The sequence below is a fragment of the Pongo abelii genome, chromosome 12 (genome assembly GCF_028885655.2).
Source record: "Pongo abelii isolate AG06213 chromosome 12, NHGRI_mPonAbe1-v2.0_pri, whole genome shotgun sequence".
Lineage (NCBI taxonomy): Eukaryota > Metazoa > Chordata > Mammalia > Primates > Hominidae > Pongo > Pongo abelii.
In genome coordinates, this window is record NC_071997.2 from 70518422 (window position 1) to 70543694 (window position 25273).

A 25273-nucleotide genomic window follows, 5' to 3' on the forward strand; every position below is an offset into this window, starting at 1 on the left:
GGAAGGCCCCCTTCTCCGCCTCCGCCTCCTCCCGACGCCAGCGCCGCTTTCTGGAAGGTTCGTGAAGGCAGTGAGGGCTTACCGTTATTACACTGCGGCCGGCCAGAATCCGGGTCCATCCGTTCTTTCCGAGCCAACCCAGACACAGCGGAGTTTGCCATGCCCGAGAATGTGGCACCCCGGAGCGGGGCGACTGCTGGGGCTGCCGGCGGCCGCGGGAAAGGCGCCTATCAGGATCGCGACAAGCCAGCCCAGATCCGCTTCAGCAACATTTCCGCCGCCAAAGGTATCACTCTCAGGGCCTGACCCGCGGCGCCGCGGGGTTGTGCTCTGCGCTCTCACCGTGGGCTTGAGAGGGTTTGGCCCATTTCCCATTCCTTCGGGTGATCCCCTCTTGTCCTCCCTGTAGAAGCAGCCCAGTGGAGGTATCCTTATTTCTGTTTTTCTGCCGATGATCGCCAACCCGGAGTGTGGAGGCCTTTGGACTTGCCACATTTTGCATCTTAGTCTCCCATAGTTTTTCATCCTGCACAGTGCATCATTCATATTGGAGCCGAAAGCAGTTCAAAATGCCGAGGATTGCATGCAGTCTTCACTAGGGATCTGACGCTTGAGGGCTGTCGCTTATTGGAACTGGTAGAATGCACAGTATCTTTCAGCTTTCTTATTCTTATTTAAAGAACTATTAAATAAACTTCACTTGGCACAACTGTTGAGACGAATTGGGTGAACTCTCCGAGTCTAAATTGGGGCGGGGCTCATTGTACTGGGATGGATGTAGGAACCGACTTACGTGTCGTGTTTGAAATAGTTGCGGAAAAGTTACATTGATGTCGTCTCCGCATGTGCAGTGAAACATAGGCAAATCAGGAAACAATTATTTGGGTTTTTTGTAGAAGAATGTGGCACACGTTGGAAATCAGGAAGACCAGAGTTTCATTCTCTGCTTCCGTTACTTCATGTCTTAGTGACCTGTAACCTCTGTGCCAAAGATTTACTTATAAAATTGAGGAGGAAAATGTTTGCTTTTTAGAGTTAAGATTAAGAGAAATGGAGTTGAGATAGAAAAATCTGGAAGGAAAAGTCAGGACAGAGGTTTAGAGATCTTGCCCGAGTGTATATTGAGTATAGTAGTTCTTTTGGGTTGGAGAATAGTATGTTTACAGAAGAGGTGAGATTAGAAAGCTAGGTTGGGGCAGATGTTAAAGGCCTGGTGTCCTGGAAAGTATTTGGCTTAATGTCCCCCAGCTATCGGATCATTTCTTTTTAGCCATCGTGTAGGCTTGCTGTGAGGATTCAGTGAGAAAACATATAAAGACCCATGTATATAAAGTACACCTTACATGTATTTGCAGTCATCAGCCCAAGTAACTGGGAATGTGATGGCGCTAAGATAGGTAACGCTGGATGTAAGAAAAAGTAATAGTTTCTAACTTGGGCCTAATGAGTTGGAAAGGTCAGAATGGCCAGATTTAGGAGTCATTTGGAAGTTCAGGAGATAATACACCTGGAAATGAAGGTTTGTAGGATAATTGTCTAGGGACCATAGTTGAAGCTTACATTTATTAGATTAGGAACAGAATGTTGAAAGATAAATTTTGGGTCGGGCAGGGTGGCTCACGTCTGTAATCCCAGCACTTTGGGAGGCTGAGGCGTGCGGATCACATGAGGTCAGGAGTTCAAGACCAGCCTGACCAACATGGAGAAACCCCGTCTCTACTAAAAATACAAAATTAGCCGGGTGTGTTGGCGTACGCCTGTAGTCCCAGCTACTCGGGAGGCTGAGGCAGGCAAATCGCTTGAACCTGGGAGGCGGAGGTGCCATGAACTGACGTCGCGCCTTTGCACTTCGGCCAGGGCGACGAGCGAAACTCCGTCTCAAAAAAAAAAAAAGAAAGATAAATTTGGGGGCCAAGAGAGTTTATAATATGGTTGATGTTCAACAAACAAAATAGGAAGTGGGAAATTTAGCAACCTTTGAAACAAAAGCGGACAGAGAACTGAAACAACAGAGGAGGGTGTGCATATGGGAAGGAAAGGCCACCTAAGTTATCTGTGAAGATGACCCGTTATATCTTGAACTCCTGGCCTCAAGTGATGGCCTGCCTTGGCTTCGCAAAGTGCTGGGATTACAGGCGTGAGCCACCGCACCCAGCCCCAGAGATGTTTTATAACATACTGATGATGACCAAAAGCTATGATTTGAGAGTTTTGGTTTTTGTTTGGTTTGTTAGGTTGGTTGGTTTGTTGAGATGGTGTCTGTCTTGCTCTGTCCCCCAGGCTGGAGTGCAGTGGTGTGATCCCGCTCATTGCAACCTCTGCCTCCTGGGTTCAAGCGATTCTCCTGCCTCAGCCTCCCGAGTAGCTAGCTGGGACTACAGATGCGCACCGCCACACCCGGCTCATTTTTGTATTGTTAGTAGAGGCGGGGTTTCGCCATGTTGTCCAGGCTGGTCTCGAACTCCTGACCTTAGGTGGTCTGTCCGCCTCAGCCTCCCAAAGTGCTGGTATTACAAGTGTGAGCCATCACGCCCGGCCTTGTTGGATTTTTTTAGAAGAGTATCTTGCTCTGTAGCATTTCCATTGTGGTTTGCCCTTTTGGCGGTGTTGGCGGGCCACCTATATACCATGTTCACATTAGTGAACAAAAGTCTTTGCTCTCAGAGATTACATACTAGACAGAGTAAACAAATAAGTGAATTATCTGTAAATTGAGCATTCCTATTTTGAAATACTCCAAAATTCAAAACACTTCTGGTCCTAATCATTTTGGGAAAAGGATACTCCTCCATCAGTATTTTAGATCTAGACAGTTCTGTTGCTGCTTGTCCTGTTTTAAGGAATGGAGGAAATAGCAATTCTCAGAGCTCCTAACTAGATTGTACCATTTTGACATCTGAAGGAAGATGAGATGAATCCTCAAAATGTATTCTGCCATAAGCTGATTACAAATACTAGGCCAGGTGCGGTGGCTCACATCTGTAATCCCAGCATTTTGGGAGGCCGAGGCAGGCAGATCTTGAGGCCAAGAGATTGAGACCATCCTGGCCGACATGGTGAAACCCGTCTCTACTAAAAATACAAAAAAATTAGCTGGGTGTGGTGGCATGTGCCTGTAGTCCCAGCTACTCGAGAGGCTGAGGCAGAAGAATCACTTGAACTCAGGAGGCGGAGGTTGCAGTGAGTCGAGATTGCCTCACTGCACTCTAGCCTTGAGACAGTGAGACCATGTCTCAAAAAAAATAATAATAATAATGTGTACGTTGACTAACAAAAAGGTGGAGCATCATACATTTAAAAGAAAAATAATTACTCTGTTTCCAATAGATTATTTTTAGACAATGAATTTTCTTCTGTGGACATGGTGATTTGTTATGCACCATATCCTATAAGAACACAATGATCATTTGAGAGGAAAAAAAACTCTATTCTTTAAGGAGTCTTGATTTCCCATACTCCCAGCTATTCTGGGAGGCTGAGGTGGGAGGGTTGCTTGAGCCCAGGAGTTTGAGGCCATCCTGGGCAATATAGTAAGACCCTGTCTCTTAAAAAAAAAAGTTCTAATTTGTTTTCTTTTTTTTTTTTTTTTTTCCCCCATCTGCAGCGGTTGCTGATGCTATTAGAACAAGCCTTGGACCAAAAGGAATGGATAAAATGGTAAAGAGTTGAGTCATTGAATACTAATTGAGCACTGCTGTTCACACTACAAGATCTTGATGGAGGGTTAGATGTGCTGTTTAAAAAGTAAAAAGTGGGGCTGGGCGTAGTGGCTCACACCTATAATCCCAGCACTTTGGGAGGCTGAGGGGAGGATCACCTGAGGTCAGGAGTTGGAGACCATCCTGACCAACATGGAGAAACCCTATGTCTACTAAAAATACAAAATTAGCCAGGCATGGTAGCTCATGCCTGTAATCCTAGCTCCTGGAGAGGCTGTGGCAGGAGAATTGCTTGAACCTGGGAGGCAGAGGTTGCAGTGAGCTGAGATTGTGCCATTGCACTCTAGCCTGGGCAATAAAAGCAAAACTCCATCTCAAAAAATAAATAAATAAATAAAAATAGTAGAAAGTGGGTGGGGCACAGTGGATCACACCTGTAATCCCAACACTTTGGGAGGCCGAGGCGGGTGGATCACAAGGTCAAGAGTTCAAGACCAGCCTGGCCAATATGGTGAAACCCTGTCTCTACTAAAAATACAAAAATTAGCTGGGCATGGTGGCGGGCACCTGTAATCCCAGTTACTCGGGAGGTGGGAGGCTGAGGCAGGAGAATCACTTGAACCCAGGAGGCAGAGGTTGCAGTGAGCCGAGATCGCACAGCTGCCCTCTAGCCTGGGCAACGGAGCGAGACTCCATCTCAAACCAAAAAAAAAGTAAAAAGTGTTGGGTACCTGGAATTTAGAGGAAGGAGAGATTACTTTGGAGTCAACAGGACTAAACTATAATTCATATTTTGTTTAATGCTTTTTAAACAATGAGAATGCACACCCAAATATAGATGTCTATTATGTAGTTAAGTGGAAAGTATTATAAATCCAGGTGTTGGGACTTCAGTTTAGTGTTCCTTATGGATGTAACTTTGTATCCTAATGTGGGTCTCTGCAAGATAAAACAATATGGACGATCATCTGGATGATATTACAGATTATTCTCCTCTCTGGATATTCGAAAATCTATCCTTCCCAAAAATGCCATTGTCCTTTTTGTAGGACAAAAAAGGAAAAAAGTTACTGTGTTGACTGTAAGAATTGTGTTCGCCGCATGGCATGGTACTCCTTTAGGGGCATCCATGATGGAAATCATGTTTCTGATTATAAGAAATTATTAAAGATAGCAAGTGCTTCTTTATAATGTTTTTTCCTTTTGTGTGTGTGTGTGTGTGTGTCTACATTTCTTCACTTTTAGATTACCCTGCAACAAAGCCACTTTTTCCTTTGTAAAGTTGGACTGTTATTGCGTATTCTTAAATTATTATGCTAATGTAAGGGAAGAGAATTTAAAATTAAGTACTTTGCAAACAAATTAACTTCTCTATTTTGAAATGTAAAAGTTTAATAAAACTATTAAGGTGTGACATTGAAATATAACTTTAAAAATTTTTTTCTAGATTCAAGATGGAAAAGGTGATGTAACCATTACAAATGATGGTGCTACCATTCTGAAACAAATGCAAGTATTACATCCAGCAGCCAGAATGGTAAGTACAATTTTAGGTGAGTTTTTTTTTTTTCTTTCAGACAGAGTCTTGCTCTGTCATCCAGGCTAGAGTGCCGTGGCACAATCTCAGCTCACTGCAACCTCTGCCTCCCAGATTCAAGCAATTCTCCTGCTGCAGCCTCCCGAGTAGCTGGGATTACAGGCGTGCGCCACCACGCCTGGCTAATTTTTGTATTTTCAGTAGAGACGGGTTTCACTGTGTTGGTAAGGCTGTTCTCAAACTCCTGACCTTGTGATCCACCTGCCTTGGCCTCCCAAAGTGCTGGGATTACAGGCATGAGCTACCGTGCCTGGCCAGATGAGTCTTCTTTTTTAAGTGTATTTGATACTTGGTAAACAGTCAAATTTATTTGATCACATGATATTTAAGTACAATGAACACTTTTCGTGCTGAACAGGCATATTTTTAGGATACATTGTGTGCCTAACATTGTGCTTTTTGGTGTGAGGTGATAATAAAACACAAATCAAGCCAGGCATGGTGGTGCATGCCTTTAGTCCCAGCCGCTTCATAGGCTGACATGGGAGGATTATTTGAGCCCAAGAGTTTGTGGCTGCAGTGAGCTATAATCACACCACTACACTCCATTCTGGATGACAGAATGAAACCCCAGAAAAAAAAAGAACAGCTGGGCACAGTGGCTCACATCTGTAATCCCGGCACTTTGGGAGGCCAAGGTGGGAGGACTGCTTGAGCTCAGGAGTTTGAGACCAGCTTGGCCAACATGGCAAGACCTTGTCTCTACTGAAAATACAAAAAATAATAGCTGGGTGTGGTGGTGCGCCCCTGTGGTATCAGCTACTCAGGAGGCTGAGGTGGGAGAATTGCTTGAGTCCAGGGGCAGAGGTTGTAGTGAGCTGTGATTGTGCCACTGCACTCTAGCCTAGGTGACAAAAAGCAAGACCCTGTCTCAAAAAAAGAAAGAAACACAAGTCACCTTATACTTGTCCACGGAAATGAATGTTTTTCCTTTCATATGATTATTGTGTTCTTATTAGGGTATGGTGCATAACAGTTCACATGTCCACAGAAGAAAATTCATTGTCTAAAAATATAATCTACTGGAAACAGTAATTATTTTACTTCTTTTACCTTATACTAGTCCATGGAAACTTGGCATACACTTGAGGAATAAGGAGATTAAAAACATAAACCTGGTGTCAAGTCATATGAGCAAAAACAAATGCATTAGAAATAAATTTCTATCAGGCTGGTCGCAGTGGCTCGTGCCTGTAATCCCAGCACTTTGGGAGGCTGAGGCGGGTGGATCACCTGAGGTCAGGCGTTCGACACCAGCCTGGCCAACATCGTGAAACCCCATCTCTACTAAAAATACAAAAATCAACTGGGCGTGGTGGTGCATGCCTTTAATTTCAGCTACTCGGGAGGCAGAGAAAGGAGAATTGCTTGAACCGGGGAGGCAGAGGTTGCAGTGAGCCAACCTCACTGCAGTGATTGCACCACTTCACTCCAGCTTGGGGTGACAGAGTAAGACTCCGTCTCAAAAAAAAAACAAAGAAACTTCTATCAAAAAAATCCCTTTGAGTTATGTAAAGATGGCTTTAAAAAAAATTTTTTTTTACAAAGATACTGATCAAATTTATTTATAATAGAAACAACCTGGAATAGGCAAAATATCCAATGATAAGAAAATGTTTAAACAAATAGTATACCACAGTTGTTAATCATACAGCCATTAAAAATTGTTTATGAAGATTTTCGTGAGGAAAAACACTAATGAAACATTACATGAAAAAAAGATAAAATTACGTATATACTGTGAGCTTACTTAAAAAATAGAAAATGATGGGAAATAAACCAACATACTATATACAAATACTAATGGTCTTTGCTTCAAAAATATTCAATTAACACATTTTAATTTCTTTCTGTATTTTCCAAATTTTTTATAATTATCACATACTATTTTACAACAAAAAAATTTTGTTATCCAGAAGTGACAAAAGTCTGTATATAATATTGCTATTAAAATGTTGAAAAAAATGATTATTATAGGAAAATAAGCATCTTATTTGGAACATAAAATAAGAAAGCATTGCTAAATAAAACAAAACGTCACTGCTACGTGAAGTTTTGCTGTTTTCTTGGACAGTCCTGAGGCTTCCTATGTTGTGCCATCCACCAGATGGCTTTTTAATGAATCAGGTTATACTTACAAGGGGTCTATTCAGATAAAACTTGGCAAAAGACTCTAAGTTGATACTCTGAAGCTGGGAATGGTGGTTCATGCCTGTAATCTCAACACTTTGGGAGGCTGAAGCAGGAGGATCCTTTGAGCCCAGGAGTTCAAGACCATTCTAGGCAACATAATGGGGCCCCGTCTCTATTAAAAAACAAAACAAAACAAAACAAAACTGTTTAAAAAAAGTAGCCAGACGTGTTAGTGTGCACCTATAGCCCCAGCTACTCAGGAGACTGAGACAGGAGGATCTCTTGAGCCCAGGAGGTGGAGGCTGCAGTGAGCCATGATTGCATTGCTATACTCCAGCGTGGGTGACAGAGTGAGACCCTGTCTCAAAAAAAAAAAAAAAAGTTTGATACTCTAGTCTCATCTAGAATGCCCCTTTTCTTAGCTTCCAAGTCTATAGAGTACTTACGATATGTTTTTGCTTTCTGATTAGAACTTTTGAGTAGCAGGGCAGGGGGAGATGACAACCCACAATCTGAACTGGAGATCATCTACTAGTCTTTAATTTTAAATGAAACCCAAGGTAGACAGCAAATCAGAAATCAGGAATCATGTTGAACCCTCAAATTCTGCTTGTGACACTGGTGCAATTATTTGAATTAGGTGTTACTGGGTTCTGTCATTTCTCATTGAGCAACTTGGCATTTTCTGTTCACTTAGCTGGTGGAGCTGTCTAAGGCTCAAGATATAGAAGCAGGAGATGGCACCACATCAGTAGTCATCATTGCTGGCTCCCTCTTAGATTCTTGTACCAAGCTTCTTCAGAAAGGTGAGTAGGATGTACTTTATTCTGAATAAAGAGAAGTTTAAAAGAACAAACTTTGGGAAAAGCCAAGTTATTCGTGAGTAATACGGGATTTAAGATTTAATTTGGAATAACTAATCTTTTTACCAAGAATTTTTAAAGTTTTAGATTTTGCTATATTTATAATAGAAATTAGAAGAAATTTTCCTTTGGTTTCTGATATTTGCTGGACTCCTTTTTGAATGGAGCTCAGTTGAATTTTGCTGTTCAAAAATGAGTGGTAGAGGCCGGGCGTGGTGGCTCACGCCTGTAATTCCAGCACTTTGGGAGGCCGAGGTGGGTGGATCCCCTGAGGTCAGGAGTTCAAGATCAGCCGGACCAACAGTGAAACGCTGTCTCTACTAAATACAAAAAATTAGCCGGGCATGGTGGCACGTGCGTGTAATCCCAGCTAAGGCAGGAGAATCACTTGAACCCAGGAGATGGAGGTTGCAGTGAGCCGAGATCATGCCATTGCACTCTAGCCTGGGCAACAAGAGCAAACTCTGTCTCAAAAAAAAAGAAATGAGTGGTAGAAATATTACTAATCTTGGACTCTTATACAAGAAAGAAGATTTGGGAGAGAGTCAGGATTGTCCTTGCTTTAGTAAATGGTATTTAATTATAGTAGTGACTCTCCAATCACTTATTCTACTTATAATGTAGATTTGTGATATTTTGAAAAGTATCGGCCAGCTGCGGTGACTCATACTTGTAATCCCAGCACTTTGGGAGGCTGAGGCTGGCAGAACAATTGAGCCCAAGGAGTTGAGACCAGACTGGGCAACATGGCAAAACCCTGTCTCCACTAAAAAAAAAAAAATACAAAATAATTAGCCAGATGTGGTGGCATGTGTCTGTAGTCCCAGCTACTCAGGAGGCTGAGGTGGGAGGATCGCTTGAGCCTGGGAGGTTGAGGCTGTAGTGAGCTGAGATCAAGCCGCTGCACTCTAGCCTGGGTGACAGAGTGAGACCCTGTCTCAGAAAAAAAAAAGAGTGTAAAATTTGGTTTTAGTCTTAAGAGCATTAATAAGTATGTAATCTATTTTAAGTTGGATGGAAGTAAATTATTAGCCATAGTTAGCAGGTTATTCAAGCCACTGTATTACAACTGAAGCATAAGTTTGTAATTAAGAATAGTTAAATTTGTGCTTGCTTTGACATTAATGAGTAGAAAATTTTTAAGCCATGTCAAATGTGTAGTTTACCTGTTACAATTAAATAACTAGACTTTCATAAATTACAGGGATTCATCCAACCATCATTTCTGAGTCATTTCAGAAGGCCCTGGAAAAGGGCATTGAAATCTTGACTGATATGTCTCGACCTGTGGAACTGAGTGACAGAGAAACTTTGTTAAATAGTGCAACCACTTCACTGAACTCAAAGGTGAGACAAACACTAATGGATACTTGTCAAATTAGTTTAAAGTGTGTTACTCTATGATTCTTGATGCTATACGGTACATAAATACTAAGTCTCAGGAGTGACTAGGTAACTGTTATAATCTGTATAATTGAATTGGTTTAAGATTAAGAGAGGAAATGAGCCATAAGGCTAACAAAGGAGTTAGAATATTTAATATATACTATATCCATTTCCACTTTTCTGTTTAATGCATTGTAACAGTGTTTTGATAAAGGTAGATATTTTAATTTGCCTATAATAAACCTTTTCCTCTACCAAATCAGAAAGACTGCCATAGATCTCTGGCAGTATAGCTAATTTTTATTGAATATTTAATATGTTGGGCATTGTGATAAGTTTTTTACATTTATTATCCTCTTCAAGGCCCTCAGGTAGTCATATCCCCATTTTATAGATGAAGAGAGTAGATCTAGAGGAGTAACTTATCCAAGGACTGCTAACAGAAAGAGCTGAGATTTGAACCCAGGACAGGCTGCCCATCATGGTCCATGCCTTAACTAATACATATGCTGCTTTTCTTATTTACCAAACTTAAAGCGGTGTTGTGCTTTTAAATTTCTTTGGAACTCATGTCACTTGTTTTCTGTAATGTCCTGAGTTTATCCCTTCCTTCCCTTAATCCTTTTTCCTTTTAAAAATCAGTATTAAGTCCATACATTCATTTTGTTTGAATGTTAGATAGTGTTAGGGACACTAAGTGATACTGTTGGATGTCCCTAGAACTAATACAGATAGTATAGCGTAATGGTTACAGGCACTAGTCATTGAGTCTAGACTGCTTGTGTTTGTTCAGTACTGACTTCACCACTTAACTACACTGTTTGGCCAAATGACTTAACCTCTTGGCTTTAGTTTCTCCATCTGAAGATTGAATGAGTTAATATGTAAAGTTCTAAGACCACTGCCTGGCATATGTTAAGTGATTGATGAATGTTAGCAATTTTTATCAACCCCTCATCAGGAATGTACATACATAACATTGATGCCTCATCACACATTCATTTTAGATAGGAAATAGTCACGTAAAATTAAATTTATGCTTTTTGGATTTCCTGTAAAACTTTGATATTCTATAGTCCCGGCTATTATATTAATAAAAGAAAAAAGCAAGCATACATGTTTTTATTTTGTGCCCCTGGTGACAACCTGAATGGAAAAGACAGTTTATGGACTGTCTTCTCGTGGGTGTTTCCCTCTTCGTACCCACACCCCACTGCAAAAATTATAAGAGCCTTTCTTAAGTATCTTTGTCATTGAAAAATTAGGACTTTTTCTACTGTGAAGGTAACGTTTTTATTTTTTTTAAATCTAGGTTGTGTCTCAGTATTCAAGTCTGCTTTCTCCAATGAGTGTAAATGCAGTGATGAAAGTGATTGACCCAGCCACAGCCACCAGTGTAGATCTTAGAGATATTAAAATAGTTAAGAAGCTTGGGTAAGCATCTCTAATTACAACTTGAATAAAAATTTGAAAATGAGCAGCAGATTGCCAAAAATAAATAAGTTAAAAACACCTAGATGAAAGTCACAAAGCTCTCTCTTCTCTTTTTGGTTTTGTTTTCATGAGAATTTGTATTAGTATGGGGATCTGGAGATTTTGTTTATGTTACCTTATGATAGTAAGACAGCAGTGGATCAAAGAGATCCAGGAATGGGGCAATAATAAATGTGAGGCTGAATCATATTTTATTGGACTGATGACTTTTAATCTGTTCATCTATTAAACGTACAGATGTCCACTCCCTTTTAACTACCCCTCTTTGTTTTCTTTTATTCTTAGTGGGACAATTGATGACTGTGAGTTGGTGGAAGGGCTGGTTCTCACCCAAAAAGTGTCAAATTCTGGCATAACCAGAGTTGAAAAGGCCAAGATTGGGCTTATTCAGTTTTGCTTATCTGCTCCCAAAACAGATGTAAGTAGAATCGAGATGAAATTGGTTCTCTGTGTTTAACTTTTTAATAACTCAGGCATTTCTTTATTAAAAATAGAAAATACTACTAGTGATTTAAAGCATAGATCTCAAAAGACTTACTAGAATTGAGACAAAAATAGAAATTGTTGGTGCCACAAGTGACAAGTCTATATCCTCAGTTGGGATATTGAAATTGAGAGCTAGCCGATTGCAACGATGCCTGTAGTCCCAGCTCCTTGGGAAATTTAAGCAGAAAAATTGCTTGAACCTAGGAGTTTGAGGCTGCAGTGTGCTGTTCCATCATCTGTGAATAGTCCCTGCACTCCACTCCAGCCTGGGCAACATAGTGGGAACCTATCTTTTCATTGTTGCTGTTACTTTACAAATTCACACAGATTAGAGGGACCCCATCTTTTGAAAACAACTAGGGTAACCATTTTATATTTTTTGGTTATAAAAAATACTTGCAAAAAAGTAAGATACCAGTGTACTTAGTTGAAAGTAAAAGACTCAAGTTTGGGGTGTGTATCTTATCCAGACTGTTTTCTATGCATGTCTGTATAATTTATTACTTGGTATAGTTTTGGTTGAATTTATACAGTACATAATATTTTGGCTTAAAATTCTACTTTTAAACTTAAAATATCTTACAATGCAAATTATGATGTTCTTTTTCTAAACAGATGGATAATCAAATAGTGGTTTCTGACTATGCCCAGATGGACCGAGTGCTGCGAGAAGAGAGAGCCTATATTTTAAATTTAGTGAAGCAAATTAAAAAAACAGGATGTAATGTCCTTCTCATACAGAAGTCTATTCTAAGGTGTGGGGCTATTTATTTTGTTCATCCCTTAATGATAATTTTGGATCTCCACTAGCAGTTTATTTTTTCTGATAAAATATTTGATTTAAGCACTTACTCTAAGTTCGTATTTCTTAACAGACAACTCTTAGGTGAAACGAAATGGAGAATTTTTATTTTAAAAGCACAGATAAAATGTTAGGCCTCAATATTGTACCATCATTTGCTCAGACCAAGGGAAAAAATGGTATAAGTTCAGTTAAGACGTCTAGGAAAAGCACTTTAAACAAATATATGACTTGTAAATTTAAAACAATAAAGGTGTAATTTTCTTTTACAAAAAAAAGTAGGTTTTTTTAAATAGCCAACTAACTGCCAGAGTGTTGTGTTTTGGCTTTTTAAAAAACTTGTTTCTTAGATTATTGGCTTCAGGGTGGAGCCCTTAAGGAACAGGGCCAAGAAAGCATGCAGTTTTTAGAGTCTAAACCACACTTCTAATAGCAATTTTTTTATTATTATTTATTTATTTATTTATTTATTTTTGAGACAGAGTCTCACTCTGTCACCCAGGCTGGAGTGCAGTGGTGCAATCTCGGCTCACTGCAACCTCCGCCTCCTGGGTTCAACAAGTGATTCTACTGCCTCAGCCTCCCGAGTAGCTGGGACTACAGGCACGTGCCACCACGTCCAGCTAATTTTTTGTCTTTTTTTTAGTAGAGACGGGGTTTTACCATGTTAGCCAGGATGGTCTCGATCTCCTGACCTCATGATCCACCCGCCTCAGCCTCCCAAAGTGCTGGGATTACAGGCATGAGCCACCGTACCCAGCCTCTAATAGCAATTTTTATAGAAACATTTGAGTTGGGTAAACCACCAGAAATCTGCATTTTTTTTTTTTTTTAGCAGTATCATTATTTTTCGTTGTAGTTACAAGCTGGAAAAGCATTATTACGTTTTGATAAGAAGTGTGTAATCTTCCTTTTTTTTTTTTTTTTTTTTTTTGAAATGGAGTTTCGCTCTTGTTACCCAGGCTGGAATGCAAGGGTGTGATCTCGGTTCACCGCAACCCCCGCCTCCTGGGTTCAAGCAAGTCTCCTGCCTCAGCCTCCCAAGTAGTTGGGATTACAGGCATGTGCCACCACACCCGGCTAATTTTGTGTTTTTAGTAGAGACGGGGTTTCTCTGTTAGTCAGGCTGGTCTCGAACTCCCAACCTCAGGTGATCCGCCAGCCTCGGCCTCCCAAAATGCTGGGGTTACAGGCATGAGCCGTCACGCCTGGCCCTATCTTCTCTTTTAAATGTAGGATATATAATCTTACTTAGACCAAGGTCCTAAACATCAAGGCTCGTTCTTTTAAAAGCCATGTTTGTTGCAGAATTAATTAACCTAGTTAAAAGTGGAATTTATTTAAAGGTCTATGCAATTGTTTGCCTTGTCATTTAGAGGTACTTTTTTGAGGGAATGCTCTGCATAGTCCATAGATGAAAAGAATTCTCTGAGGTTTGACATCACTTTTTTCCTTCTTTTTTTTTTTTTTTTGGAGACACAGTCTCACTCTGTCACCCAGGCTAGAGTACAATGGCGCAGTCTCAGCTCACTGCAACCTCTGCCTCCCAGGTTCAAGCAGTTCTCCTTCCTCAGCCTCCTGAAATAGTTGGGATTACAGTCACGTGCCACCACACCTGGCTAATATTTGTAGAGATGAGGTTTTATCATGTTGGTCAGGCTGGTCTTGCACTCCTGACCTCGTGGTCTGCGCACCTTGGCCTCCCAAAGTGCTGGGATTACAGACGTGAGCCACCGTGCCTGGCCAGTATTTTTTCCTAATTAGATGCATTCCCATTTACTCCATTAATATGCCAGAATGTACTGTGGATGTTCATTTTATATAGTCTTTGAAGACTTAGAAGACTTAGTTCTAATCCCAATCGTATAATAGCTACTGACCTTGAGTAAATTGCCCCCCAAACTCAGTTTGCTTATCTGTATAATAGGGATAGTAGTAATATCTACCTTTCTAGTATCACAGAGTTGTTATTATTCACAGTTCATGGGGAAGTGTAAATTTGTGGAGTCTGAATTAATACTTCTAAATTCATGAAGTATTAATAAGGTTTCACTTACCAAGATGTGCTCATTTGTTAAGAAAAATGAGGTCAGGCACAGTGGCTCATGCCTGTAATCCTAGCACTTTGTGGGGCCGAGGTGGGAGGATCACTTGAGTCCTGAGTTCGAGACTGGCCTGGGCAACGTAGGGAGACCCTGTCTCTATTAAAAATAAATAAATGGGCCGGGTGCAGTGGCTCATGCCTGTAATCCTAGCACTTCAGGAGGCCAAGGCGGGTGGATCACCTGAAGTCAGGAGTTCGAGACCAGCGTGGCCAACGTGGTGAAACCCCGTCTCTACTAAAAATACAAAAATTAGACAGGTGTGGTGGCGGGAGTGTGTAGTCTCAGCCACTTGGGAGGCTGAGGCAGGAGAATCGCTTGAACCCAGGAGGTTGAGGTTGCAGTGAGCCAAGATCGCGCCATTGCACTCCAAGCCTGGGCAACAAGAGCAAAATTCCATCTCAAAAAAATAAAAATAAATAAATAAATGGGGAAAAAATAATGACCTAGTTGTTTTGTGTGTTTTATAGTGTCATTGGGGACAGAGTACATTTTAATACTGGAATTGTACTAAAATTTCCAATAGAATTGGAAATCTTAATTTTGACCTTATGAACTTAGTAAACTAAAGCATTTTTCTTCAGAAATAATGATTGGCCATTTAAGAAACAGTAATTAAAACCTTAAAGGCATTTGAAGAGCAGAATTTTTCTTTTAACCTAGCATTGACATAATCACTGATTTTGTATTTTAGAGATGCTCTTAGTGATCTTGCATTACACTTTCTGAACAAAATGAAGATCATGGTGATTAAGGATATTGAAAGAGAAGACATTGAATTTATTTGTAAGGTAAAACATTAACATCTGTATTTGTGGAAAATGTCTGATAATTAGATAAATGTTGTCTTAATTTGTGGATTCGACTTTTTTCCAGACAATTGGAACCAAGCCAGTTGCTCATATTGACCAATTTACTGCTGACATGCTGGGTTCTGCCGAGTTAGCTGAGGAGGTCAATTTAAATGGTTCTGGAAAACTGCTCAAGGTAACAGTATTACACCTAAATTTTTATTTGCTTAGGTTTGGATATGGGGTTTTGGGTTTTTTTTTTTTTTTTTTTTTTTTTTTTTTTGAGACGGAGTCTTGCTCTGTCACCCAGGCTGGACTGCAGTGGCACCATCTTGGCTCACTACAAGCTCCGCCTCCCGGGTTCACGCCATTCTCTTGCCTCAGCCTCCCGAGTAGCTGGGACTACAGGCGCCCGCCACCACACCCGGCTAATTTTTTGTATTTTTAGTAAAGACGGGGTTTCACCGTGTTAGTCAGGATGGTCTTGATCTCCTGACCTCGTTATCCACCCACCTCATCCTCCCAAAGTGTTGGGTTTACAGGTGTGAGCCGCTGTGCCCGGCCTGGGTGTGGGGTTTTTATAACCCTTCAAATACTTAATTTGGAATTTGTTTACTGAAGATTACAGGCTGTGCCAGCCCTGGAAAAACAGTTACAATTGTTGTTCGTGGTTCTAACAAACTGGTGATCGAAGAAGCTGAGCGCTCCATTCATGATGCCCTATGTGTTATTCGTTGTTTAGTGAAGAAGAGGTAATGTCAGTGTTACATTATTAAGTAACATTTTGAACATTAAAACTACTGTATTCTATTTTTTAAAGATTATAAATAGCAAATTATTAAAAATAATTTTCTTTTGGATAAAATAAGCTAAAAATATATTTGTGAATTTCAGGGCTCTTATTGCAGGAGGTGGTGCTCCAGAAATAGAGTTGGCCTTACGATTAACTGAATATTCACGAACACTGAGTGGTATGGAATCCTACTGCGTTCGTGCTTTTGCGGATGCTATGGAGGTCATTCCATCTACACTAGCTGAAAATGCCGGCCTGAATCCCATTTCTACAGTAACAGAACTAAGAAACCGGCATGCCCAGGGAGAAAAAACTGCAGGCATTAATGTCCGAAAGGTAATCATTGAATCTCTAATGTAGAAAATATTGATTAATATAAAATATTAAAAGCTTTGTAGTCATCTGTTGAATGGAAAGCTCTGTAATGAAAAGCATAATCTTGGATTTAAATATGAGGCCTGCTGCATGTTAATTGTGCCATTGAGTGAGAAGGAAGATGGTGACACCGTAGGGGCAAGTATTATTTGTTCATTAAATCTGCCACTTACTGACTAGCTTTTAGCAAGTTACTTAGTCTGTTCCTCAGTTTCCTCAGGTGTAAAAACAGGGATGATTAATAGTTCCCTCATAGGCCTGTTGTGAGAATTAAATGCATTTCTAGTTAACAAGCTCTTAGATAGATGCTTGGCATATACTAAAGACTGTATAAAAAATCATTGCCCTAGTTAGCATGAGCTAATGTAGTTGTGTAAGGTAATCATATGATAATAATATCGCTTTTTATTAATGTTTTGTTGAGACAAATTAAACACATGATGGGAAAGAACTGACAGTCCAACATTATATTGTCTGTATGGTACAGAACCCCAAAGGGTGGAACTCTCTGTTTAGGGAAGGCTTTATGAAGATGCACTTTTGGTTGGTAGGGGATGAGGAAATTCCAGATGGGTAAGCAGTGGTTTTACAGGTGAGAAGGACCAAGCAGTTCTTCACCTGTGCAGAGCTGGGATTATAAGTGGTATAGTGGGTTTTAAGGTTGGAAAGATCAGATAAAAGCTATTATTAATAGGCTGGACGTGGTGGCTCACGCCTGTAATCCCAGCTGTTTGGGAGGCCGAGATGGGCAGATCACCTGAGGGCAGGAGTTTGAGACTAGCCTGGCCAACATGGCAAAACCCCGTCTCTACTAAAAATACAAAAAAAAAATTAGCCAGGCGAAGTGGCGGGCATCTGTAATCCCAGCTACACAGGAGGCTGAGGCAGGAGAATCGCTTGAACTGGGGAGGCGGAGGTTGCAGTGAGCCAACATCACGCCATTGCACTCCAGCCTGGGCGACAGGGCGAGACTCCGTCTCAAAAACAAAAAAAAAACAAAAAAAAACAACTATTAATAGAATGAGGAGGCCCTTGATTATTGAGCTAGCCATTTTTTTTTTCCTTCCCGTAGTTGGGATCCACTGAAGTGTTTTTTGTTTGTTTATTTTTTCTTTGGAGACGGAATCTCGCTCTGTCGCCCAGGCTGCAGTGCAGTAGCACTGTCAGCTCACTGCAACCTCCTCCTCCCAGGTTCAAGCAATTCTGCCTCAGCCTCCTGAGTAGCTGGGACTACAGGCGCCCGCCACCAGGCCGGGCTAATTTTTTTGTATTTTTTAGTAGATACGGTGTTTCACTGTGTTGCCGCGGCTGGTTTTGAACTCCTGAGCTCAGGCAATTCGCCTGCCTCAGCCTTCCAAAGTGCTAGGATTATAGGCGTGAGCCACTGTGTGGGGCCTAAAGATCTTTTTAAGCAAGAGGCTAAGGACATGAATATTTTAAGAAGGGAAGACTGGAAGTAAGGATGCCTGTTAGAGGCCATCAGGAGTAATCCCGGGATAAAGGGAAGTAGGATGAGAATTTTTTAAGCAAGAGGCTAGGGACAGGAATATTTTAAGAAGGGAAGACTGGAAGCAAGGATGCCTATTAGAGGCCATCAGGAGTAATCCCAGGATAAAGGGAAGTAGGATGGTGCAATGAAGAATTTAAGGTGGCAAATATGAGACTGTAGAGTAGACTGGGGTTGATCTAATTAAGAATTAAAATTCAGAGATGATTTAAACATTAAAGAGATAATATTTCATTTTGTTTTGTTTTTTTTTGAGACAGAGTCTCACTCTGTTACCCAGGCTGGAGTGCAGTGGCGCAGTCTTGGCTCACTGCACTCTCCACCTCCTGGGTTCAAGCGATTCTCCTGCCTCAGCCTTCTGAGTAGCTGGGACTACAGGTGCATGCCACCATGCCTGGCTAATTCTTTGTATTTTTAGTAGAGACAGGATTTCACCATGTTAGCCAGGATGGGCTCGATCTCCTGACCTCGTGATCTGCCCGCCTTGGCCTCCCAAAGTGCTGGGATTACAGGCGTGAGCCGCCGCGCCTAGCCAAGATATCATAATTTTTAACTACTGTGATCATTTTGCTAATTTTGCCAATATTTAAAAATAAGTGGCCAGACGCCGTGGCTCACGCCTGTAATCCCAGCACTTTGGGAGGCCAAGGCGGGCAGATCAAGAGATCAGGAGATCGAGACCATCCTGGCTAACACGGTGAAACCCTGTCTCTACTAAAAATACAAAAAATTAGCCGGGCATGGTGGTGGGCGCCTGTAGTTAGGATTGGATGACTACAGCATTAATTCAGTTTTTCCAAATTTTAATTGAAACAACATCCCACAGTGTAGAGAAAAGCTTAGTAGAGTATCATATTCTAATCTTCCTAGACAGAAAGAAAACTAGATTTAGGTCTTGAGGTACACTGGTAACCACGTGGCTGCTGATGTGTATTATTACAGACACTAAAAGCAACTTGTGCTGATTTGATTTGCAGGGTGGTATTTCCAACATTTTGGAGGAACTGGTTGTCCAGCCTCTGTTGGTATCAGTCAGTGCTCTGACTCTTGCAACTGAAACTGTTCGGAGCATTCTGAAAATTGATGATGTGGTAAGTGTTTCCAGGTTGCAAATTTTCTTAGGAGTCAAAAAGGCATATATTTTTTAAAGGGTTTTTTTGTTGTTGTTTTTTGTTTGTTTGCTTGGTTGGTTGGTTGGTTTTTTTGAGACAAAGTTTTGCTCTGTTGCCCAGGCTGGAGCACAGTAGCACAATCTCGGCTCACTGCAATCTCCGCCTCCGGGGTTCAAGTGGTTCTCCTGTCTCAGCCTCATGAGTAGCTGGGATTACAGTTGTGAGCCACCACGCCTGGCCATTGTTTTTTAAAAAGTTTTTACTTTTTTTTTTTTTTTTTTCTGAGACGAAGTCTTGCTCTGTTGCCCAGGCTGGAGTGCAGTGGCATGATCTTGGCTCACTGCAACCTCCGCCTCCTGGGTTCAAGCGATTCTCCTGCCTCAGCCTCCCACCTCCCAAGTAGCTGGGATTACAGGCATGTGCCACCACACCCAGCTAATTTTTGTATTTTTAGTAGAGACGGGGTTTCACCGTATTGGTCAGGCTGGTCTCGAACTTCTGACCTTGTGATCCACCCGCCTCAGCCTCCCAAATGCTGGGATTACAGGCATGAGCCACCGTGCCTGACCAAGTTTTTACTCTTGATGAATGTTTGCTAGTCATCAAGGTGACAGCAGTTCTTAATACAGGTTTTCCTTTTATTAATTGCCTTAAACATTTTCCAGCTTTAAAATTCTGTCATTACAGGTTTTGAAATCTAACTTTTTCTCTTATCAGGTAAACACTCGATAATCTGGATAACTGACTAGCACCATTATGATCACCAGTATTGTGGCTGGAGTAGAAGAAGATCACCTTGGTGTTCCTTATTTGGAAGATTATTTCCTCTGAATTTCTGGGCTTAGTCTTCCAGTTGGCATTTGCCTGAAGTTGTATTGAAACAATTTAATGAAAATATTAAATATTTGGTTTCAAAAGGCAGATCGATTTATCTTCTCCCAACATTCTGTTATTTCTGATACTTTTGAAAAACTAATAAAAGAAGCGTAAAAAGTGAGTTTACATGTTGAGGAAAAAGATGGCCCAATATGCTCATTACTGATGAATGCTCACTGGCATTAAAAACTACCAACATGTAATATATATGCTGTCTTAAAGGTTAATGATACAAGTGGCACCTCTCTGAACCTACTTTGGCTTGGGAGGCTGCCCAGTTAAAACAAAAATAAGTTAATGGTACAGAAAGAAAATGAAAAATGAAAGCCTCCTTTTATCCTATCATCATAATTCCTTTTCCCAGTAATAATGACTGCTGTGTTGGATTCCTTCTGCAAATAAAAGTGTATACATATATGTAGCAAATCTTACTTATACAAAAGGGATTCTTAACTAATGTCTTATTTCAGTGATTTTAAACATCTTGATTGCCACTGTCCTGATCTAAGCATCAGTGTCATCTCACCATGAAGAGTGTCAAATCTGTAACTAGTCTCTTCCCTTTAGCCACCTTCCAATCTCTTTATTTCGCACACATTGAAGTCTAGTGATATTTTTATTTTTTTAGAGAAAAGCTCATCACCCAGGCTGGAGTGCAGTGGCGTGATCATAGGTCACTGCAGCCTTGAACTGGACTTGAGCTAAGAATAAAGAATCCTGCTTTATTCTTTTGAATAGCTACAGCTACAGGTATGTGCCACCATCCCTATATATGAATATATATTTATATTTTATATATATATTTTAAATATATGTATATATTAAATATATATTTTAAATATATGTATATATTAAATATATATTTTAAATATATGTATATATTAAATATATATTTTAAATATATGTATATATTATATATATTAAATATATGTATATATTTAATATATATATTTTAAATATATGTATGTGTGTGTATATATATATATATTTTTTTTTTTTTTTTTTTTTTTTTGCAGAAACGGGATCCCACTATGTTGCCCAGGCTAGTTTTGAACTCCTGGCCTTAAACAGTCCTGTCTTGGTCTTCTAAAGCCCTGGGATTAAAGTCAAGCACTCTTTTTGTAAAAGCTTTCATACCTTTGAGTAAAGGCTAGACCTTTTAAGGTCGATCAAAAGTTTGGCCTACACAATCTGGTATTTCAGCTACCATCTCCTTGAGTATTTCACAAGGAGTTTCATGAAAGCAACTAGGCCCCTCTCTAGCATTGTGGAGAAAGGATTTCAGCCAAACAGTCTGAAGCTCCTTTTGTGTTCATCATGAAACTGAAATAGTTAACTAACTTGGTAAGCGTCTAATATTTTTAGATAAAGATTTCTGTATTATCTGGAATTTAGTACTTCAATTTATTCCTCATTTTGATAAGAATGTGTGAAATATGTTAATTCTAGCTGCCATAAAACAGTTGAATCAGGTATATCCTAAAATCATAAGTCAAAATACCTAATCCATATTTAAACATCTGTCAGTTACTCAGCACAAGATGTTTTTTTTTTTTCAGTGGCAGTGCCTTGCCGTGTTTCTTCAGCAGGAGTGTGGTGCAAAGATCATAGCTCACTATAACTTCAAACTCCTGAGCTCAAGTTTGCCACAGCCTCCCAAGTAACTAGCACTACAGGCCTGTGCCACTGCACCCAGGTAGCAGGAAGTTTTTTTTGTTTGTTTTTCTGAGATGGGGTCTCGCTCTGTCACCCAGGCTGGAGTGCAATGGCACCATCTTGGCTTACCACAACCTCCGCCTCCCAGGTTTAAAGCAGTTCTGCCTCAGTCTCCCGAGTAACTGAGATTATAGGTGCACGCCACCACACCCGGCTAATTTTTGTATTTTTAGTAGAGATAGGGTTTTACCATGTTGGCCAGGCTGGTCTTGAACTCCTGACCTCATGATCCACACATCTCGGCTTCCCAAAGTGCTGAGATTACAGGCATGAGTCACCATGCCCAGCCAAGTGTTTTTGTTTTATGTGTTTTGAGACAGGGTCTTGCCCTGTCGCCCAGGCTGGAATGCATCGGCACAACTATGGCTCACTACAGCCTCAACTTTCCAAGGCTCAAGCAATCCTTCCACCTCAGCCTCCCTAGTAGCTGGGACTACAGGCGCACACCACCATGCCTGGCTAATTTTTGTATTTTTTTTTTATAGAGACGAGGTCTCGCTGTGTTACCCAGGCTGGCGTTTAATTCCTGGGCTCAAGCTATCCTTGCCTTGGCTTCCCAAAGTGCTAGGATTACAGGCGTGAGCCACCATGCCCAGCCTAACAGCACAAAGCTTTTTGTTCTTAGGTTATGCCTAAATAATACAAATAGTTTATATAGCAGCATTCTTAAAAGAGAATTCTTCCAGCTGGGCGCGGTCGTTCACGCTTGTAATCCCAGCACTTTAGGAGGCCGAGGCGGGTAGATCACAAAGTCAGGAGTTTGAGACCAGCCTGGTCAACATGGTGAAACCCCGTCTCTACTAAGGTACAAAGAAAAAAAAAATAGCCAGGCGTGGTGGCAGGCACCTGTAATCCCAGCTACTCGGGAGGTTTCAAGAGTAGTATGAACATTGTATTACCCACCACTTAGATTTAGCTGTTAATTGACCTTTTGTTACATAGGTAACAGAAGTCATTGCAGTATGCAAAATTGAGACAACACCCAAAAAATTTAGCACAAAGGAAGCCTAGTAAGTTTTACCCATGTTAAATGGTTATGAAGTACTGTATTAATACGTCCATCTCAAGAAAAAAAGGAAAACAATTGTAAGAAAGCAATTCTGTGATGTCCAACACCCAATTAGATTTTTCTGACAATCTCTAGAACAGGGGTGTCCAATCTTTTGGCTTCCCTGAGCCACGTTGGAAGAAGAAGAATGCTCTTGGGCCAAACTGTAAAATACACTAATACTAACAATAGCTGATGAGCTAAAAAAAAATAATACTTACATAAAATGTTTTAAGAAAATTTACGAATTTGTGTTGGGTCACATTCAAAGCTGTCCTGGGCTGCATGTGGCTTGTGGGCCGCGGGTTAGACAAGCTTGCTCTAGAGTGTCTTTTTTTTTTTTTTTAATTTTTTTGAGATGGACTTTTGCCCTAGTCGCCCAGGTGGAGTGCAATGGTGTGATCTCAGCTCACTGCAACTTCCACCTCCCACGTTCAAGTGATTCTCGTGCTTCGACCTCCCTAGTAGCTGGGATTACAGGTGCGTGCCACCACATCTGGCTCATTTTTGTTGTTTTTCAGTAGAGACAGGGTGTCACCATGTTGCCCAGGCTGGTCTTCAACTCCTGACCACAGTTGATCCACCTGCCTCAGCCTCCCAAAATACTGGGATTACAGGCATGAGCCACCATGCCCAGCCTGAGCCCCCACCCAGCCACCTTTTTCTTACTCAGCCTCTCAACAGATTGGATGATGCTGACCAGCACCGGGGAGGGCTATCTGCTTTATTCAGTCCACCAATTCAAATGTTAAATCTCCTTCAGAAACACCCTCACAGACACTCCCAGAAATGTTTTAACCAAATATCATCCCTTGGCCAGGTTGACACATTAGGCATCATAAATCTACCCACTGTCAACTTGGCCATCATATACATCTTTTTTTTTGAGACGGAGTCTCGATCTGTCACCCAGTCGAGATCGAGTGGTGCGATCTCGACTCACTGCAATTTCTGCCTCCCGGGTTCACTCCATTCTCCTGTCTCAGCCTCCCTAGTAGCTGGGACTACAGGTGACCACCACCACGCCCAGCTAATTTTTTGTATTTGTGGTACAGACGGGGTTTCACCATGTTAGCCAGGATGGTCTCAATCTCCTGACCTCGTGATCCGCCCACCTCAGCCTCCCAAAGTGCTGCAATTACAGGCATGAGCCACCGTGCCTGGCCATACATCTTCTTAAACCATGCTTAAACCTTCAAATAAGGTAATAACATGGTCATAAATCCAGCTGACATGATACAACTATCCTGTGTAGGACCAAAAACACACTAACCTCTTCCTCAGAAGAAGAGTTAAAGTCACTGAGTGAAGTTTTACTCTACTTGATTCCCCATAACCAAAATACTGTAATACAAAAAATACACCTTACATTATTACAGGATAAGGAAATAATGAGAGGACAGTATATGTATATATATCCACATCCATACTCATGACAAGTGAGGAACTACTCATGACAATTACAGCACTTCTATAATGTGATTTTGGTTGTAGCTGCTATTGATAACTACCTTCTATTACATGCTCTGTTTTCCCTTTGTCTTCAGCAAGCACCTCAACTGGTTGTGGTCCTTTCCTCAGTGGGGTGATCCAAATCATTCTGAAGGCTCGGGGCTATTAGTAGTTCTACCTTTATTGGGCGGTTATTATTTTCCATTAGCCATAATCACAGAGCATGGTAATACTAAGAGACACTCTATGGGATCTCCTGTATTCCAGACATGCTCTTCCTTTCCTCTATTGTGGAGAAGTAGTTCAGTTTCCCCTTGGTAGTCAGTATCAATCACCCCAGCCAGCACTGTAAGTCCCTCTGCATGTTGATTCAAAGGTGCATAAGGAGCCAAACATGGCCAACTGGCCAACTTAACTTTTCATTTCAGTGGAATCTATGTTATGTCTCCTGGTGGAAGCATCCCTCCCTCTGGAACTAAGACCTCTAGATCAGGAGAGCACAAAGTCACAAGAACAGGAAGCACAAATTGTGTTAGTGGGTCACTGGGTGTAGTAGTGAATGGTACCACTCCCATTTCCACCTCTTGATTCCTAGACCAATGAATTCTGGCTATGAGAGAACAACACTGTATATTGGGTGCTAATTCAGAGTATACAACCTTCTGGAGAATGTCCCAGCCCTGCAAAGTGTTGCCACCTAGGGCACTGTAATTGAGTCTTAAAAAGCCATTCCAGTGTTCTTTAAAACCAGCTGTATCTCATGCCTGTAATCCCAGCACTTTGGGAGGCCAAGGCAGGTGGATCACGAGGTCAAGAGATAGAGACCATCCTGGCCAAGATGGTGAAACGCCGTCTTTACTAAAAATACAAAAATTAGCTTGGCGTGGTGGCACATGCCTGTAGTCCCAGCTACTCAGGAGGCTGAGGCAGGAGAATCACTTGAACTTGGGAGGCGGAGGTTGCAGTGAGCCAAGATTGCACCATTGCACTCCAGCCTGGCAACAGAGCGAGGCTCTATCTCAAAAAAACAAACAACAAGGAAACAGCTATATCAGAGTGGTGGGGAACATGGTAAGACTAG

The 25273-nt window shown here is 41.1% G+C and overlaps 1 protein-coding gene across 1 annotated transcript; it reads left to right on the plus strand.

Moving 5' to 3' along the window:
• Nucleotides 1-50: 50 nt before the first annotated feature.
• CCT4 (chaperonin containing TCP1 subunit 4) lies at nucleotides 51-20391 on the plus strand. Its single transcript, NM_001133149.1, is given in 14 exon segments — nucleotides 51-286; nucleotides 3605-3657; nucleotides 5107-5196; nucleotides 8087-8195; nucleotides 9457-9599; nucleotides 10951-11072; nucleotides 11418-11550; nucleotides 12234-12373; nucleotides 15217-15313; nucleotides 15399-15509; nucleotides 15935-16065; nucleotides 16208-16442; nucleotides 18966-19079; nucleotides 19818-20391. Coding segments are annotated over 14 exon segments (1620 nt in total). The 5' UTR covers nucleotides 51-159; the 3' UTR covers nucleotides 19833-20391.
• Nucleotides 20392-25273: the final 4882 nt, after the last annotated feature.